General features: G+C 37.7%; 10 protein-coding genes across 10 annotated transcripts; 6 read left to right on the top strand and 4 right to left on the bottom strand.

The window, feature by feature from the left end:
- Window positions 1-760: 760 nt before the first annotated feature.
- On the bottom strand, window positions 761-2,517 carry BDF20DRAFT_813869 (acyl-CoA dehydrogenase/oxidase; the record flags this gene model as incomplete). The annotated part of the gene is made up of 4 exons (XM_053076917.1): window positions 761-853; window positions 924-2,025; window positions 2,097-2,271; window positions 2,352-2,517. The coding sequence occupies 4 exons, from the start codon at window positions 2,515-2,517 to the stop codon at window positions 761-763; spliced, it is 1,536 nt and encodes a 511-aa protein (XP_052939260.1).
- Window positions 2,518-4,081: 1,564 nt separating this feature from the next.
- BDF20DRAFT_910432 (uncharacterized protein) lies at window positions 4,082-4,524 on the bottom strand (the record flags this gene model as incomplete). Its single annotated transcript, XM_053083708.1, has 2 exons — window positions 4,082-4,218; window positions 4,287-4,524. 2 exons carry the CDS (start codon window positions 4,522-4,524, stop codon window positions 4,082-4,084), a joined length of 375 nt encoding a protein of 124 aa, XP_052939259.1.
- Window positions 4,525-4,725: 201 nt separating this feature from the next.
- On the bottom strand, window positions 4,726-8,069 carry BDF20DRAFT_904770 (uncharacterized protein; the record flags this gene model as incomplete). The annotated part of the gene is made up of 7 exons (XM_053083077.1): window positions 4,726-5,248; window positions 5,313-6,988; window positions 7,054-7,318; window positions 7,381-7,603; window positions 7,667-7,720; window positions 7,792-7,907; window positions 7,975-8,069. 7 exons carry the CDS (start codon window positions 8,067-8,069, stop codon window positions 4,726-4,728), a joined length of 2,952 nt encoding a protein of 983 aa, XP_052939258.1.
- A 515-nt stretch (window positions 8,070-8,584) lies between these two features.
- Window positions 8,585-8,794, top strand: BDF20DRAFT_852714 (uncharacterized protein; the record flags this gene model as incomplete). The annotated part of the gene is made up of 1 exon (XM_053080095.1): window positions 8,585-8,794. A coding segment is annotated over one exon (156 nt), but the record flags the coding sequence as incomplete, so codon positions are not given.
- BDF20DRAFT_852710 (uncharacterized protein) lies at window positions 8,781-9,150 on the top strand (the record flags this gene model as incomplete). Its single annotated transcript, XM_053080094.1, has 2 exons — window positions 8,781-8,861; window positions 8,934-9,150. Coding segments are annotated over exons 1-2 (174 nt in total), but the record flags the coding sequence as incomplete, so codon positions are not given.
- Window positions 9,151-9,316: 166 nt separating this feature from the next.
- Window positions 9,317-10,085, top strand: BDF20DRAFT_800382 (uncharacterized protein; the record flags this gene model as incomplete). The annotated part of the gene is made up of 2 exons (XM_053076361.1): window positions 9,317-9,766; window positions 9,834-10,085. Coding segments are annotated over 2 exons (702 nt in total), but the record flags the coding sequence as incomplete, so codon positions are not given.
- Window positions 10,086-10,326: 241 nt separating this feature from the next.
- Window positions 10,327-11,099, top strand: BDF20DRAFT_930969 (uncharacterized protein; the record flags this gene model as incomplete). The annotated part of the gene is made up of 1 exon (XM_053084738.1): window positions 10,327-11,099. One exon carries the CDS (start codon window positions 10,327-10,329, stop codon window positions 11,002-11,004), a length of 678 nt encoding a protein of 225 aa, XP_052939254.1. The 3' UTR covers window positions 11,005-11,099.
- BDF20DRAFT_852695 (uncharacterized protein) lies at window positions 11,099-11,406 on the top strand (the record flags this gene model as incomplete). The annotated part of the gene is made up of 1 exon (XM_053080093.1): window positions 11,099-11,406. A coding segment is annotated over exon 1 (225 nt), but the record flags the coding sequence as incomplete, so codon positions are not given.
- A 226-nt stretch (window positions 11,407-11,632) lies between these two features.
- Window positions 11,633-13,141, bottom strand: BDF20DRAFT_852683 (uncharacterized protein). Its single transcript, XM_053080092.1, has 3 exons — window positions 12,936-13,141; window positions 12,435-12,861; window positions 11,633-12,367 (listed from the first exon to the last, which is right to left on the bottom strand). The coding sequence occupies exons 2-3, from the start codon at window positions 12,676-12,678 to the stop codon at window positions 11,736-11,738; spliced, it is 876 nt and encodes a 291-aa protein (XP_052939252.1). The 5' UTR covers window positions 12,679-12,861; window positions 12,936-13,141; the 3' UTR covers window positions 11,633-11,735.
- Window positions 13,142-13,792: 651 nt separating this feature from the next.
- On the top strand, window positions 13,793-15,882 carry BDF20DRAFT_910428 (STE like transcription factor-domain-containing protein; the record flags this gene model as incomplete). Its single annotated transcript, XM_053083707.1, has 2 exons — window positions 13,793-14,564; window positions 14,723-15,882. The coding sequence occupies 2 exons, from the start codon at window positions 13,793-13,795 to the stop codon at window positions 15,880-15,882; spliced, it is 1,932 nt and encodes a 643-aa protein (XP_052939251.1).
- Between the last annotated feature and the right edge of the window lie 998 nt (window positions 15,883-16,880).

The raw sequence follows: 16,880 nt of genomic DNA, 5'->3' as shown, positions 1-16,880 counted from the left end.
GATCCACTGTTAACACTTCTTTAATGATTTTTTAAAGAATATCCAACTAGACTCTGATAAAAAAAGGGAAAAGGTACCAACTTTTTATTTTTTTATAAACTGAAACTTTTTGTTAGAATGTTATATTTGGACAACAAAGAAAGTTTTGACAACGAAAACAATCTAGACAGATTTCTTTAGACGCGCTAAATTTTGACACCAAATCGAGACACGTTTATTAATCAAGACACGTTTATTTATCACTTCATCAGTTACTGACAAGAAACAGGCGCTTAACTTAATTTATACAATCACCTATTGTTATTGCTTTCTTTAAGGGAAAAATGACACTAAAGTGACACGATTTTAGATCAAGAGAGATGCTGAGCAGTCAATGAAAATACAGGATTGTGAGTCATTTACATAGAATACAACTGGACAACCAGTTCAAATGGCAGCTAAGTAGGTAATTCTTCTGGGCCGATCAAACAACGAAACTTACTGCAACAAATGCGTGCAAAAAGAGGCGGGCCTCAGATGTTTACTACAAGTGTCCAAATGTAAAAAGTAACTAGTCCGAAAATAATAACTTAAATTTTCTGAAATAAGTCAATCAAAATATCCAATTTTGTATACAAGAAGGTCTAAATTAAAACCGAAAATACTGTAGCATTCAGTTGTGTTTAAGGCAAGCATTGAAAAATGTGCGCATCGAATGTTTTACTTAACTAGGCTTTACTATTTTAAGTATGTCTGGATTATAATCAAAAGTTAACTGAGCTCAAAGTTTGGCACCTTTAGGGAAAAACTTCATTGCCTGTCTGATACCCAAGTCGGCCATAATCTCTTCAGAGCCACCCAAAATGGCACCGAACTGAATAAGAAAGAGTTGGATTAATTCATCAAAACATTACAATAAACTACACTATTTTAGCTATACTTACTTTATAAGTTCTTTGGAACGCTTCAATATTACGGCCCATACCAGTCTTAGTTATACCTCTTCCACCAAAGATTTGGCAAGCATCATCAGATACGTTATGCGCAACACGAGTACATTGGTATTTCAATAGTGCAATGGGACCAGCTAACCTAACAGATTGCTCTTCGTAAGACATATTGCACATTTGATACGTGATGTTCTCCAACCAGTTCTCTACAGCTTCCAACTGGGATACCATGGCAGCAAGTTTATTTCGAATGACAGGCTGATCAATCAGACGTTTTCCGAATACCTTTCGTTGATTAGCCCACTTGAAGCATTCTTCAATGACAACACGTGTAGCACCCGTCATTGCACCACAAATATACCATCTTTCATGATTAAAATTGTACATGATCACCTGAAAACCTTGTCCTTCTTTTCCAAGAATGTTCTCGGCTGGCACCTTCACATTCTCAAGCGTAATGTAAGCAGTGCCAGCAGCAGGAGAGTACGATGTTTTAATCTGCTTCGTTTCAATATTGTCATCGCGTTCTACGAAGAACATAGTAATACCCTTTTCAGTTCTAGCAGCTACGGTAAAGTAATCGGCAAAGGCACCATTGGTAATCCATTTCTTGACACCGTTCAGAATAAAATGTTTTCCATCTGCGGTACGAGTTGCTGTCGTGCGGATACGAGCAACGTCAGAACCTGCATAAGGTTCAGTAATGGCTAAACAAATACGTTTTTTGCCCAATAATACTTCTGGTACGACTTTAGCTTTCAAAGCAGGACTACCAAAGTTGAAAATGGGAGGAAGTCCAATGCTATAACCTGAGGAAATGCTATCTGCAAAACCAGGTGTACCAAGGCGTGCAGTCTCTTGATGAGCAATGAGTTCATGGAAATAGTCAAAGTCTTCAGGTTTAATATCGGCAGGCAACTTTAAACCTTTTAACCATGGTCCAGGGCCGATTTGCGAGGCAAGTATACCAGCTTCTCCCAATTTCATATAGAGTTCCTTTGAAGGATATGTGCCTTGATCTTCTGCTAAAATGGCATCTGGCTTGATTTCATCGTAAATAGCACGCACTGCTTTTCTGAAACGAGTGTGGCTTTCACTAGAGAAGTAGATAGAAAAATCAATAATGATAAGAAATATTTTATGCCGCTAATAAGTAATGATTCTTACTTAAAATATGCACTCTTAAAGCCCATCCAATAGCTGGGTTCACCGAATGGAACAGTTGAAAGATCACCAGGAACAGGCATAGTCACTTGTGCTACTTCATTCTCGATGGTACCGATCTTGAGACGGGGCGCATACTTTATCAATATTTCCTGTCGATGGAGGCCATAGAAGTCCTCTAAGAAGAACATATTATCAATGAACATTTTTGTTTCATTATGAGGAAATGAAAAGATCACTTAGAGAAGCTTAACCTACCTGTAACGTCTTTGCCGCCTAGTTCTATCAATATTTGACTTCCTCCAGGGTGGAGTTGGGCAAAAGTGGATACATCGTAGACAGCACCATCAATAATAATCCAGCAATCGTCTTCAGTATTATGTTTGGCTACTTCAGCTCTAGAAAATACCTTTATTTCCGGCATTGCAAGTAAAGAAGAATATAAGGGGTTTATGAAGGAGAGAAAAGAAGGCTTACGGAAAGAAGCAGGTGGGAACTGTTTGCTTTCTATTTTTTATTCCTTTGCTGACAGCCTTAAAAAAAGCAGTGATGAAGTAACATGTGAAATTTCTAATCCGTCCATTTTTAATTATTTTACTTGGGTTACACAATTTGTCTTTGAACTTGGATTCCTATGCCGAACAACTGTATGGAACTACAATAGCCAATCTACTACTTGTGTGCGCCGCTTCTCAAGGATAGTACATAGACGCTTGTCAATCATCTGATTCATTGCGAATTTGTCTTTTAAATAAAGAGGGATTCTGAACGCGCATAGACTAAATCAATTCTAAGCTTTTCCCTCCCTTCCCCTGTTTATCCTCTTAATTTTCGCTATAGTCTTGAAAGCAGCAGGTGCCAGAATCGTGTCTATAACCAAGCTAACAATTATTGGACATTGCTTGTTAAAGCTTGAACATATCTGCTTCTTCCTGTCTTCGAACAATAATTAAGCACATTATAAACTTTGCACATGCAGCTTTATAGAATTGCAGCTTGAATTCGCAAGGCAGTAAAAGAGACATTGTATTTCTGCAACGAAGTGTTTGTTCGATTTTATTGGGAAATAAGTTGAAAGATATAGATGCTCTTTGGCATATCACTTGTTCTGAGAATGGCACTATTGTCTTATCATTTAACGCTTTTATATGCAGCTTTCGAATTACTGCAACTTAATGAGACTGATGGACCCATTCTGTAATAGACAGCTCAGAAGCAATTTAAAAGGATAGCCAATTATCATGTTTTTACAGCCGCTTTGCTGCAAGATTATGCATATTCCAAGCTGTAAAATGGAGAGGCACACCAGTAATACCCAACAAGGCATGCTTGCATTATGCTGTTCAATTACCAGGAGGTTTCTTCGCACATTACACGTTGCCTACTTATGCACGAACATAAGACTGGTGGATAAAATGTGAGCGACGAAATAATATGTTTAACGTGCTGAAATCATAATATCTCTCCTTATCTACTATGTTAGACTTTTAATGATGCCGTTATGCGCGACAGAGTGTAGCTTTTTAAGCTGATAGAACAGCTGAAACCAATTAGGATCGTGGTAAAGAAAATATGAGACGTCAGGTATATAATTAACAGATTTATTTGGAGTTTGCTGATAGGGTTTCCTTAGAATAAATACGACCTACTCAAATGAGGATAAAGCTAGCCCTCATAAAGAGATGCTATCAGATTTATAATCGTTACAAAGGACTTATCTCGTGCTCCTTTTGAATTTGAAACGGATGTTGCTTCGAAAGAGACATCAAGACTGCCACTTCCGTATCCCATCCACATAAATCAACCACCAGAACTTTCTCGCTAAGAAAGCTATTTCGTCTTAGTCATCAATATTTGTATCATGCTTAGCAGTGGATAAAGTTCAGTTAAGCATATTGAATGGGGAACTACTATCAGCTAGCGATTTTAAGGATTGGTTTGTAGAGGTTTTACATCGTCGTATGTTCGAGTTTGAGAAGTAATTCTTTTCACTTTTTGCCAAACTTTTGCTTTGTGATTCTTGCTTGGTCTTCCAACGACTTGAACGAACTCGCCACTTTATCTAAAACATATGTCCAGGGTGCTGTGATAACTAATGGCTGTAGATGAAAGATGAAATCATACCCTATTACACGCCCAGGTATTAGAAGAGAATATGGTTTTTCCTGGTTTGATCAACAAGCAATTGCTTACCTTTCAATTTCAGTTCGGGGTATACTGTTCTTACTGCTGCGCGGATTCGACGATCTGCACGATTGCGGTAAACAGCTGACTTGCCCAGTTTTTTCTTGCCAGATATTATGGCGACTCGGTTGACCTTCGTTCTATTGGCAATACCTTTTACAGTAAAACAGTCGTTGGATTGCTGTATTTTTGATTTGATTGAGAAAACGGCACCAAGGCGCTCAGTATTAATTCCCGGAATCTTCATTTTGTCAATGAAACAGCTGTTCTAGTATAATTGCTTTAAGAAAGGTAGCTGAGAGAGAATTATAGATGATTTTTTTTAAGGAAATTAAGCAGCCCTTTTACGCTCAACCCCAAAGCACTTTTTGCTGTCTTCGTTCAGTAAGAAAGTAGGAGTGATTAAGTTTAGATCAATGGTTCTTTATTAAAATATATACAGTTCAAATTATTTCCATAAAGCATTTACACGCTTTCTTCGCACCATAGGCCCGGTAAGATAAATAGCAATAGCTAGACCTGCTATGGTCAGTAAAAGCTGAGCTTTGGAGAAATCTTCTGATAACACATCAAACTGCTGGCTAGGTGATGATCTGGTGAAAAAGGTATCTAAACCATAAGCAAATACCAAAGAAGTTGATTCAAGAAGCGAAGGACTAGTATTAATAGATTTGACGCCAGCAACATCCAAATTATAGGTCAAGAATAAACGCCTGTCTTCAGGAATAGGAGCATATGGGAAAAGAAATTCTTCCTGTTCTTCTTTGGTAGGCTTGTCTCTGGGGCGACGAGGATCCAAGAAACGCTTATTGACACCCATAATTTGATGGCTGGGCAAACCGAATAATATTTCTTTCGTTGAGATACCATTTCTCGTTGTTGTAATGCCCATGCATGTTACAGGATATGGGAAAGCAAAGGCCGCCGAAAGGACGGAAGGTTGGATATCATCAAATGAAGAGAATGTATCACTAAGAAAGGAGTGAGACTGTATTACTTACTGTGCGGTATTAGACTGACAAGTTTTATGATTACCTTTTAATGCGCTCATTTTCATCCTTTCCTTCAAAAAGTTCGAGGACAACTGCTTGATAACCTTTAGCATTATCATCGTTACTCCAGAAGTGATAAACGAACCAATTTTCGGACTGGATTATGTGCACCTTGTTCTTCTCAACATCAACATTCTCATGCATAGCTTCATAAAACACAGTGCCCTTAACTGCATCCATGAGGCGAATTTTTATACTTTGCTTATTGGGGTTCTGAGAAATCATTGCAAACATATTAGGGTTGAGGTATTTGTATAATACGTTTCTGTTACCCAGTGCACGGCCAAGTGAGGCAACTTTTTCATATGGCTGTCGATGGCTCACGGAAACTGGTAATTCATTTTCAGGCATGACAAATTGCCAAACAGGCTCAGCCTTTAAGCTTCCGCGATATCCTTCCACAACTTTATAACCTTGAATATTCCCTTGTCTATCTTGATGAGTAAAATAAAATCTTGGAAGGAAGTCAGCAACAAATTTTCGTCGGGCACCCTCATGATCGGGATATATATAGATACGGCCTGATTGATCATCGAAAATAGACAATAGATGAGTATGTTCCTCGGCTTCTTCAACGGGTAATAGCATGACTTTGCTAACGCCGACATCCGTTGCAACAAGGGGCTCAAAAAAGCTATCGACCTCAGGGTTGCTTGATACATAGTCTTCACCATTGAAGGCATTGACGCGTACAAACCCTGTGGCGGGCCCACCAAACTCATTGTACGTTTGTGCAATTGCCACGACAACAGGTGGCAACTTGACAGATGCAGAACGAACGACAAAGACATGCGTAAAAGAGAAATTCTCTACATAACGGCTCCATACAACTTTGCCTTTGCGAGTTGTATCTTGAGCTATAATCTTGCCGCTGCGAGTGACAGATATTAACAGCTTTCTGAAACCGAAGTTGTCTCGATAGACCATATCAGGACGGGTTTCATTCATCCAGCAAGATTGGGCTGCCAATGTGGAGATTGCATCATTCCCTTCTGTCAAAGAGGGTGAAGAGGTCATGCCAATGAAGTGAGATATGACCCATGTCGGCAACTTACGAAGCTCTAACCAGTGTGTTGCAAAGCGATGTATATATCTTGTGAAGGGGGATTCTTCAGCTTGCTCCACTTCTGTTTCAGCAAGTTCGTCTGCCATTTGAGTCCACATTTTTGACTCAGGAAGTTCCAAAAATTCTGATGCGCTGATACTGCTCAAGGCTTCTTCCCGCGACCAACGAATCGAAGATTCATCGTAGTAGAAGACAGAAGAGCCTTCTGTGACCATAAACATCTGGAATGGAGTAAGATTTATCACTTTGACGTAGTATATTTTTCCTGTCAACGAGAAGTCATGTGCAACTTTGATTTCTTTATCGTCAGGCATGATATGAACAGTAAGCTCATTTGCTGAAGTTGCCATCACGCGAATGACTGTTTGATCTAATACATCAGTTGCGCCGAAAGAGTTTTGCTCTCCAAAGTATTTGCTCAATGACAATGCATTGTCCTTGATATTGATCATTGCAGATGCAACTTTATATTTCTCTTCCTCCTCATATTCAGTCAGAAGTACAAATGACTCGAGCTGATGGTCTGTGCTGCCTATTATACTGAGCTTGGTAGCAATAAATTTATCGGCAGTAGGTAATGAGCCAACAAGAGACTATTGATATAGTTGGATTAGAAAAAGTCAATGAAGACTTTAGCCGTTGAATACTATACGTCTACCTTGATGGGGGTTTTTCTGATTTCTTTTTTAAATATAGGATTCCAATTGATCGTATCCTCTTCAGTCCATAATATATAATCGCCAACATACGAGATGTCATCATATGTCGACTTACAAGGGATTTGGAAAGTCTCAACAGTTGCACCTGTATCGCTGTTGATTTTGTTTACAACGAAATATGGTGAACTAGCTTCGTCATCTGGCTCCACAATAACATATATCAAACCATCTCTTTTAATTGTTTTCATTCTTTCAAAAATATGGCTATAATAGATCGTTTAGTCTCAAAGTGTTTGAATTGTAACTACGAGCTTTTGCTACTTTACTTTTCATTCGTTTGTCGAGTCCAAGTCCAGAGCTCTTCACCATCATTTGATAGCTTGACAAGCTTTGTTCTTTCAATAAACAGCGCTACTTCACCATTATCCCAAGTAATGGGTTTTGTATTGCCATACACTTCTGATACTAAGGGGCGGTCCCATAGTAACTGCCCATTTGTTTTATTCCAAAACTGTGCTCGCTCAGGGTTACTGGAGACTGTTAATATACCTATATATAAAATCCTTGCTTAGTAATAAAGTAATATTGCCATACTTCTTGCGCTCTAATTACCTCCATCAGTGGCCGCAAAATGATCTATTTCGTTGTCCAGCACTTGTCTCCATTCTAGCGTGGTATCATCGTCAATTTTCATTAATTTTCTTTGGTATCAGCAAGTTTATAAACTTTTATGTTACCAACTGCGCCTGTCTCTGTATCCAAGCTTGCTATAACGTTTCTATGTGAGTATACTGCAATATGTCTGCTGTCCAACTGGACAGCCTCTTCCGGTTGCCCTACCCATGTATGGTGCCTATTAAATGTGCATGTTAGATTATGATTTGGTTTCCGTAACGCGTGCGTTTGGCCCTATAGACTACCAGTCAAATTTCCCCGCTTGGTTCTTGTATAAACAGAAAGCGGGTATAAACAGCTGTGATAACCCCAACAGTAGAAGGTTGATAAAAGCAACCATAAGCCCTAGGGTTGTAGAAATTGAATTGGCAAAAAGGTTTGAAAAAGAAGTAGAGTTTGAAAAGAAAAAACTTAACCCATTTTAAAAAACACAAAACTCAGAGACGGGAAAGGCCACTCCGTAAAATGTATTTTTATTTTCATTCTTTTTAATACAGTATTTTACCTTATATTTTAGACGATTTACAATTTTTAATGAACAATATACATTTTAATTTTAGATTTATTAAAAAATATTTTTAGAAAAGTCCATAGTATTTGGATATTTGGATACTCAATTATTCAGTGATATTCAAGCAGCATTAAGGATGACATACAATCGAACCCTAGAAATTAGTCTCTATCAGTAAGAAAGTCGCCAATAATGGTTTTATTGATGTTATCTTGCAATAGGACAAACTACAAAAAGCTTGACAACTTTTTTACTAAATGACGATGTGTTCCGAGACCAACAAGATATTCGTTGGTGCCTTTTTTGGACAAGAATTCCAAAAAAAGTTAACTTTGAATTGATTGACATCAAACCATAGATAGAGGGCTGAGGGCCATAGTATAACAGATACCATAGCGGAATGGGATGGTTATATTAACTGTTGTCAATGTTTTTGTATGCGTTCATGGGTGACTTTCAAAGATAAGCACTATAAAATATATTGCTCTCTTAGAGTCAAATGTTGTCTCTTTCACTTTTATTTCACGTTTTTAAGATACATACTATGACCCATGTTCAAAACAATAATTTATGAAAAGAAAAAGCAAATTTTTGAAAAGAAAAAATCAAGTGCTGTTAATGGTAACTTGCCTTTTGAAAGCCTATATACCTGATCATATATATACGTAGAGATTAATCATCGTGTACTGTTAGATGTAACGTGTATTGATTGCGGTAAAGGGGGTCATTACACCCAACAATACTTTAAATGTCAATTGTATGAGACAGAAACTGCAGATCAAGGTAAGCACCTCATGTGGCTTCAAAAGTTGGTAAATTCATCGTTAGTAAGCGACCTCATTGTACCTATAGTTGGTTCGATAGGCAGAAAACGCAAACAGAACTTTGAAATCAAGAAGGAAAAGAAGAAAGCAAGGAAAGAGAATAATGAAGAACCGGATAAAGACAATACCTGTTGTACCAAATGCAAGCAACCAGGACATAAATCGGTGCGTTCTCCTCTGTGTCCTCAACATGTATTATCAAAGGCAGAGGTCTTTCAACATCATTTGGGAAGTAATTACAAGGCGTTTACAAGAAGGTTGCCTCTTGATAACTGCGTTTTTGGTGACTATCGCAACACATTCAAGTCAAAAGTTGTTGAAGCTTGTTCTGTTATCCGAAACTTGGTTCTTAGAGCCAAGCTCTTTGTGAATTATTACGTCTTGGAAAATGCCACTCTTGCTGAGCCAAAGTGTATTAAATATATCTTTACACAAAATTTCTGGTACTCTATGATACAGCTAGTGAATGGACAAAGACCAACAAATAGTAGGCTGATATCACAACAATTACTGAGCTCGTTTGATTCTTTTAAAACGACTTACCCTAAGATTGTCTTCCCTGTCAAGCTCTTTCCTGGACTTAGTCAAGCCATTACAGAAGCATGCACCGAAATTGCTACTTCCTATACGAACAGTATAGTGGAAAATTTTGAGGAGAAACTTCTCTATTTTTTGATATATAAAATACAAACGGCATTTGTGGTAAGTTGCAACTCAATATTACTTGGGGTCTTACATGAATTTTAAAAAAAGCTCTCATCTTGCGTAGTGTATGCCTTGGAAGCTTGTCAAAAAGGTCACAAGTGATTTCTGCTATCAAGAGATATGCCAAGGAAAACCTAAATGGCCAACTGATGACTACCTTACCAAAGATATAAAAGCAAAGATCCAAACCTTTTGTGAACCTTGGAAGAAGAAGCTGGGGAAGAAAGTGAACATGAAGACATTATCTGCTGATCCTGGGTCTTTCGTACCCTTTTTGTTATCTTTGAACGCAGAATTTGAGAGCGAACACGATGATCATAAACCATTTGACGTACGACGACGTCCTCTTCCAAAATTGCTATCCTTACTGCCAAAGGTTTCCGTTCAATGGAGGTTCATTACCTTGAGCGTGAACGCTCTGTCTTCTTTTGTGAAACGTTCTTTACCCCGCAATTACCAAAGCCAATTAGAGCTGTTTTTCCATGTCTTTGATTTCAAGAAACTCAGGTACAAAAGGTAAGCATACAGTTAATACGGTATGCAGTCGAGTATAATGTATGAGGTTTAACTTCTTGGGCACATGTAGTATCTCTGAACTTACACCGAATGGTGATAACAAAGAGCTCTTTGGTAATATTGTCAGAACGGATGGGTTTTCAGTTGACTTTCTTTTTTATAAAAGACAACAATCTGGCCATGGTGCCTCGTTCCAAAAATTTGACCTCACTCTTGATGATTTCTCTCTGGATGAAGTTGACAATACTTATTTACCTATTACCCTGGATCCCGGAAGAAAGTCTGTTTTTACTGCTGCTATTGGCCTTGAATATAACAGACAAGTGCGAAGATGCACTACATCCGAATACTATCATATGGCAGGGTCAACGAAATATTGTAAGAAATTGAACAGTATAAAAGCTGTTACAGGAATAGATCTAGTAGAAAGTCAAATCCCCTCGTCAAAGACCTCTCGTCTAGGAGTATATGAGGCGTTCACCAGTTATATGCTCAATAACTTAGACGCTCTCTTTAGTTTTTATGGACATGAAACAGCAAAGGACCGGTTTACGTTGTACCAAGGAAGGCAAAGAGCACCCGAAACTATGGCCAACATGTTGACTCATGGAACGGCCAAGTACAATCGCAAAAAGAGAAGCAAGGCAAGGAAGAGGAAAAAACAGCAGAAGAAGAAGAAGAAAGGAAAGAATGTTGACAAACAGCCGCCAATCAAGTGAGTATCAATGAATTACATGTTCATCGTTTAGCTTACGCGCTGATTGATAATTTTTAGAAGTGACAAGAAGTGGAAGGCTGATAAGTACTCAGGATTCCCTAGAAGGGTACCATTGATTGTCTTTGGTGCTGGAATGTTTGGAAAAGATGTAGTAAAATTGAAAGGGCAAAGATGTGGTGTTGTCGGTAAACTTTTTGCAACTCTGAAGAAACGTGAAGCTGAAGGTCAATTGATTGTTGTCACAATCGATGAATTCAAAACCTCTAAAACATGCAGCCTCTGTTTCTATGATGATATGCAAATTGTTAATACCCCTGGATTCAAGGGTACCGGCGTTCTTCATTGCAAGCAATGTCGAAAGCTATGGCAGAGAGACATTAACGCCGCTATCAACATGATGACTATATCCCAAGCAGTTTGGTCTGGAGCGGGAAGACCCGACATTTTCAAGCCAGCGAAGAAGAAGAAATAATCGCCGTAATAAACACGGTTTTCCTTGTATTTCAAGGATTTAGATCATTACAGGTGAGGAATAGTACGGTTTTTTTTTCTTTTTTTTTTTTTTTTGTTTCGCACTGCTAACAAGTTTTTGGAATTTGAATCATTGTTTAAACGGTTTATATTTTGGTCTACAACACAATTGCAACTCATCTAAAATGAAAATATTAATCGTCCAAAAAAAAATGTATTTCATCTAAAATATTAGTTAAAATACTGTAGTTCGACTTAGCACTATTCAAAAACTTTAAAATCGTCATCATTTGCCACAGAAACCCACTGTTTTGATCGACTAAGTCTCTGTTTATCATTGGCTAACGGTGGAACTCTTCTAACTTTGCAGCTATCACAAACCGGTACACATATCCAACAATAACGAAATAAAAACCCACACGACCAGCATTGCTCTGACTTGGATATAATTCTCTGACATTCTTCAATGGAGTCTTGTGGCAGGTCGGATAATTGCTCCCTTTGATCATTCTCTCCCTGAAGTTGTCTGTCATTATTCATCACCGCAGGATTCAAATTTGAGCCAGAACCATTACCAACAGTTTGTATAAATCCACATGGTCTGATGTCAAGCTTAACTTTTGGAAATACTGACACTTTGTTCAGTGTCTTCTGATAAGCTGTCAAATGGGGTTCAAAATCCATATTAAAATGGTATACTCTCACTTCTGTCAATGGTAACGATTTTGGTTTGATTGTGCCAAACTTTAGCATTTCTTGCAACAATTTGACATCCACTTCAAGATCTGTTGTCTTCTTCCTATATCTTGCACTTAACCTCCGCAGGTTAGGGAACTTTATCAGCATTACAATGGGTGACAGATCCGCATCGTCCATACCATCCATTACAACCTATCTTATCAATTATTCAGTAAAAGTTATATGTAATACTCAATCGCAATGTAAATATTGATTTCACCTCATATATGAGCTGTTTGAGTCCGTTCGCATCCCCTAGTTTCCTGAGCGATGAGTAAATTCTATGCAGATCCGTAGTTTGTGCCGGATCGAGAACAATTTTCCTCCAAATATATTGCGACGATAAGTATAAGTACCGCATATGCCTGCAAGTATCCATTAAGCTTGTATTTGAGCATAAGTCTAGATGCTGACTAATATTCTCTATTACATCATAGGGTAGTGATAAAATATGTGGTGTTGTCATTAAAATGAATATGTATGAGACAGACGAGTTTAATGCTACAAAACTGAACGCTCAACAGTGAGCAAAACTTTCAGCCCCAGTCACCTTCCAAAATTAGTAAAAAAGCGACATGTGTGCTTACAAATTCCAAAACTTCAATTAAAGACCCTGAAGATCAAAGAAATAGCTGAAATTCAGTTTAAAGTATAGGGACAAAAGGAAATAATTGGACTAATAACGTCTTCAGACCTTAAATTTTTATTTGAGAAATTATTTAGTGGAGCTTGATTGTATATTTAAAGTGAACCGTGACGCTACAAAACTCTATTCATTTCAAGACCATAAAATTACTCCAGATCAACCGTACCTGAAGACTTGAAGGAAACGCTTTTTAGTAACAGCGGACCATTTTGCACTTTTATCATGCCTCAAATGAACAAAATCAAGAAACTATGAATCACGTAATTTTTTCTTTTCTTTTATTTTTTTTTTTAGTTAAGTATCTATTCTGATGTCTAAGAGGCATTAAGCTGTTGTATATTGTCATCGCATAACTACACCAACAAATTTGTTGGAAGTAACTACTTTCCGTTCTTTGTCTGTAAGGAGAGAATTACATCATTCTGGTCCAGGAGAGCAGAGCTGCCTTCACCATGCTCATTACTTGACGTCACAAAATCATGCTCTCTGGGCTTTCATTTTCTATTGCTCAGTAATATCTCCTTCTATCATCACCCTTTTAAGACAATCAAATATGCATTTGGCCATCATTGAGCAATGACAAGCTACGATGTTACCAGTTTCGATCACAGTCATCACCAAGCTGTGAGGAGTAAATATGCAATACTATGAAATTGCTTATAGGCCATTGCATGTTTAAAGAATAATATACTCTTAAGACTTACAAACTTACATAACACAATTTCCATCTTATCTCCCTTATTTGCTAAACCCCTTATTTCTCTTTCTAATTTGTCTTCAACAATTTTCTTAATACTTCTAGATTTTATTTGGATTTATAGACCTGCCTCATTTCGCAACTTTTCTTTCGCATTAATTTCTATATTTCAAAAATCACCACTAAATTAAGTTGATCACAGAAACAACCATTTACGTTTGATTTGACTTTTGATCTATGACAGTACAACATGAAGAAATTGCCACGGAAGATCTTCCGCAAATTGACACCGTTTCGTCTACAGCTATAAAATTAGAGCCACTGGAGCAGCCTACTCACGAAAACACGGATGAAAGACTGAGAAAAATTGATGAGCTCAAGTATTTTCTATGCACAGCCACTAACGATTGGGACCCAAATCAAGCAGTTCGTACTTTTCCTCTGCCAACTGGAGAAAGCGTATCTTGTGTTTTTTGGAACGAGCTATTCCATATTACGGGTACAGATATTGTCAGATGCTTACTCTACCGGTTTCACTTATTCGGTAGGCCAGTGACAAATTTGAAGAAATTTGAAGAAGGCATTTTCAGTGATTTACGTAACTTGAAACCTGGAATGGATGCATCCTTGGAAGAGCCTAAATCAGAATTTCTTGAAATGCTATACAAAAATAATTGTATCCGCACACAAAAAAAGCAAAAAGTTTTCTATTGGTTTTCGGTACCTCACGATAGGTTATTTCTGGATGCACTTGAAAGGGATTTGAAGAAAGAAAAGATGGGTCTCGAGCCAACAAGCATTTCCGTCGCTCAACCTGCCACTTCTTTAACTTTGGACTCCTCTCAAGATATGTTTGATCAGCTAAGAAAGTCAATGTCGCTATCTGCTGTTGCTGTAGCTCAAGCGATGGATGAAAATCTGCTAAGCCTGCAAAAAACTACCGTGTCCAATACTATAAACGATCCTAACACTTCTTCTAATTCTCCTATTTCATTGACTGCTTCAGCAGGTAATTATTGATGTTCACCATCTTTGCTTTTACTCAATAAACATCAAAAAAAGAAGAACAAAAGTAAATTGATGAAATTCCCTTGACTAAAAAAAACCCTTCCATGTTTCTTCTCTTTGATCGATTGCACGTCTTAACCATATAATTTTACGGTCTAGACATCGATTCACTGCATGTGTCAGTGTCACCTGTCCAATTTCATAATGCTCAATCTGCACCCACCAGTAGTAAAGCTGGTCATAGAGCAAGTCGTTCAATGTCATCGATTTCATCGATGTTTTTAGAAGGTTCTGATTTACAATGCGCCGGTCTTCCATATGATAGCTTTACAGCGGGGTATTCACCACTTATCCTTAAGTCCGCAGAGCAGAAGGCCATATCGGCTGAACAAAAAAAGCTCTTTGGCGCATTATCCTTATTTGAAGGATCCCCAACGTATAAACAACGGCAAAGACGGAAAACGTTCTCAAGCATTCCATTAATAACTGACATTGGTAATTTTGTTGGCGACACTTCAATCGACTCACAAGAGCTATTTCACTTGCTTCGTAACCAACAATTACAACAACAGGCCAGAATAGATCATGAGAATAATGGTAATAGTTGTGCTTTGGATGATAAATCTTACACTTGCCCTCTATTACAATGCGCAAGAAATTTCAAACGTCTAGAACATCTTAAACGTCATTTCAGGACACATACGTTAGAACGTCCTTTCTCCTGTGACATGTGTGGAAAACAATTCTCCAGAACAGATAATCTGGCTCAGCACAAGAGAATCCATAACAGAAATCGTTTATCTGCAGTAACAAAGATCAATGATACTCGAATTAAATCACATATGAGAAAACGTGCTTCTACTATGAGTGACTTACCCACAGCCTCAACTACTGCACATGTCATAAGCCCTCCGCTTATTACAAACTTGCAAAGTATTACTTCAGTAAGCCTTCCAGCAAGCAGTAGCAGCAGTAGCTTTGACTTCACCAGTATGCTTGCTGAGGCGAATCAACATTATTCCTCATTGTCCACCACATTAATGCTTGGCTACAGTGCACCTCTACATGCAACCGACAAGGCTGCTTCATGTCAAGAATCTCCTCGGCTCCCTTTTTCAGAAAATAATACAGTCAGCTCATCACCTGCAACTGTGTTTACAGCTCTGGATGCAGCATTCTATGATAGAATATCATTTAATGAGTTACGAAAAGACCAATTTTCTTATCAAGATAAACAGATGTCGGTAGAAGTCGGAGAGTTCCTGCCCCTTATTTTTTGTGAATATGACTACAACAATACGATCTCTAATATGCAATAACAACTAGAAAATACAATTACCAGCAAATTTATACCGTTTTAAGGAATGCTGCCTATTATATGCCCTGCTGCCCTGCTGCCCTGACTCTTTTTCTTTCTTTTTTTTTTTTTTTGCCGACTAAGTCATCTCACAAATTTATGCCATTATTTTATATAATATATATCTGCATCTCGTGCTATGTTCCATATCTACCCCAATACTCAAATTATATGATCTTTCAAGAATTGATGTATATGTATTCTTACCGTTATGCCAGCCATACCAAGATTTATCTTATCTGTAATGCCTATTTTTTACGATTAATAAATTTATAATGTGAATTATGAATTTTAAGCAATACCTTATAAATGTAAATGATAGTATGTGATAAGAAAATTTGCTCGCCTACCGCAGTTCACAACCATGTGCGTTTAAGATGTTGTTGATTTGAACAAATCCTTTCAGTTACTATACGAATTAGTTATACAAGTTTCAGCATTCTTGGCCTTTCAAATAGATAAACATACTCTTAATGATTATATGCAAAGAACGAAGAAGTAGTATAAAGCTCTCTGAACCACCAATTTATTTTCAAATAATAATAGTATATACCCCCTTTTACCTTAACATTTTAAGCAAGCTACATGTAAGACTCCAATTGAAATTTTAAAGAGGTGCTCGATATTAGCGCTGGGACTGTATCGCTTCTTTGTTCTTCGCTTCAGCAACAGATGTAGTAATTGTTCTTCCCCACAAATTTCGCTTCGACCTCCGAAGTGATATGGTTTTCAGTAGTAAACATTGAGTTCTGGATTTCTGTACCAGAGTGTTGTTTCAAAGTACGGTTATATTAATAATTCTCAAACGTATTTAAGCCTTAATTAGCAATGCTCTTTTACCTTTTCAGTGGATCAAATTGAATGAGGTTTGTAATCATTTTGTATTGCGCCTTCCTCATATGGCCTCAAATCCGGTTGGCTATGGTTGACGGTGATGTGCTGGTAGATTGTTCGTCGCTC

This window comes from Mycotypha africana (genome assembly GCF_025528875.1).
Source record: "Mycotypha africana strain NRRL 2978 chromosome Unknown BDF20scaffold_2, whole genome shotgun sequence".
NCBI lineage: Eukaryota > Fungi > Mucoromycota > Mucoromycetes > Mucorales > Mycotyphaceae > Mycotypha > Mycotypha africana.
This window is presented reverse-complemented; position numbering and strand designations above follow the sequence as displayed.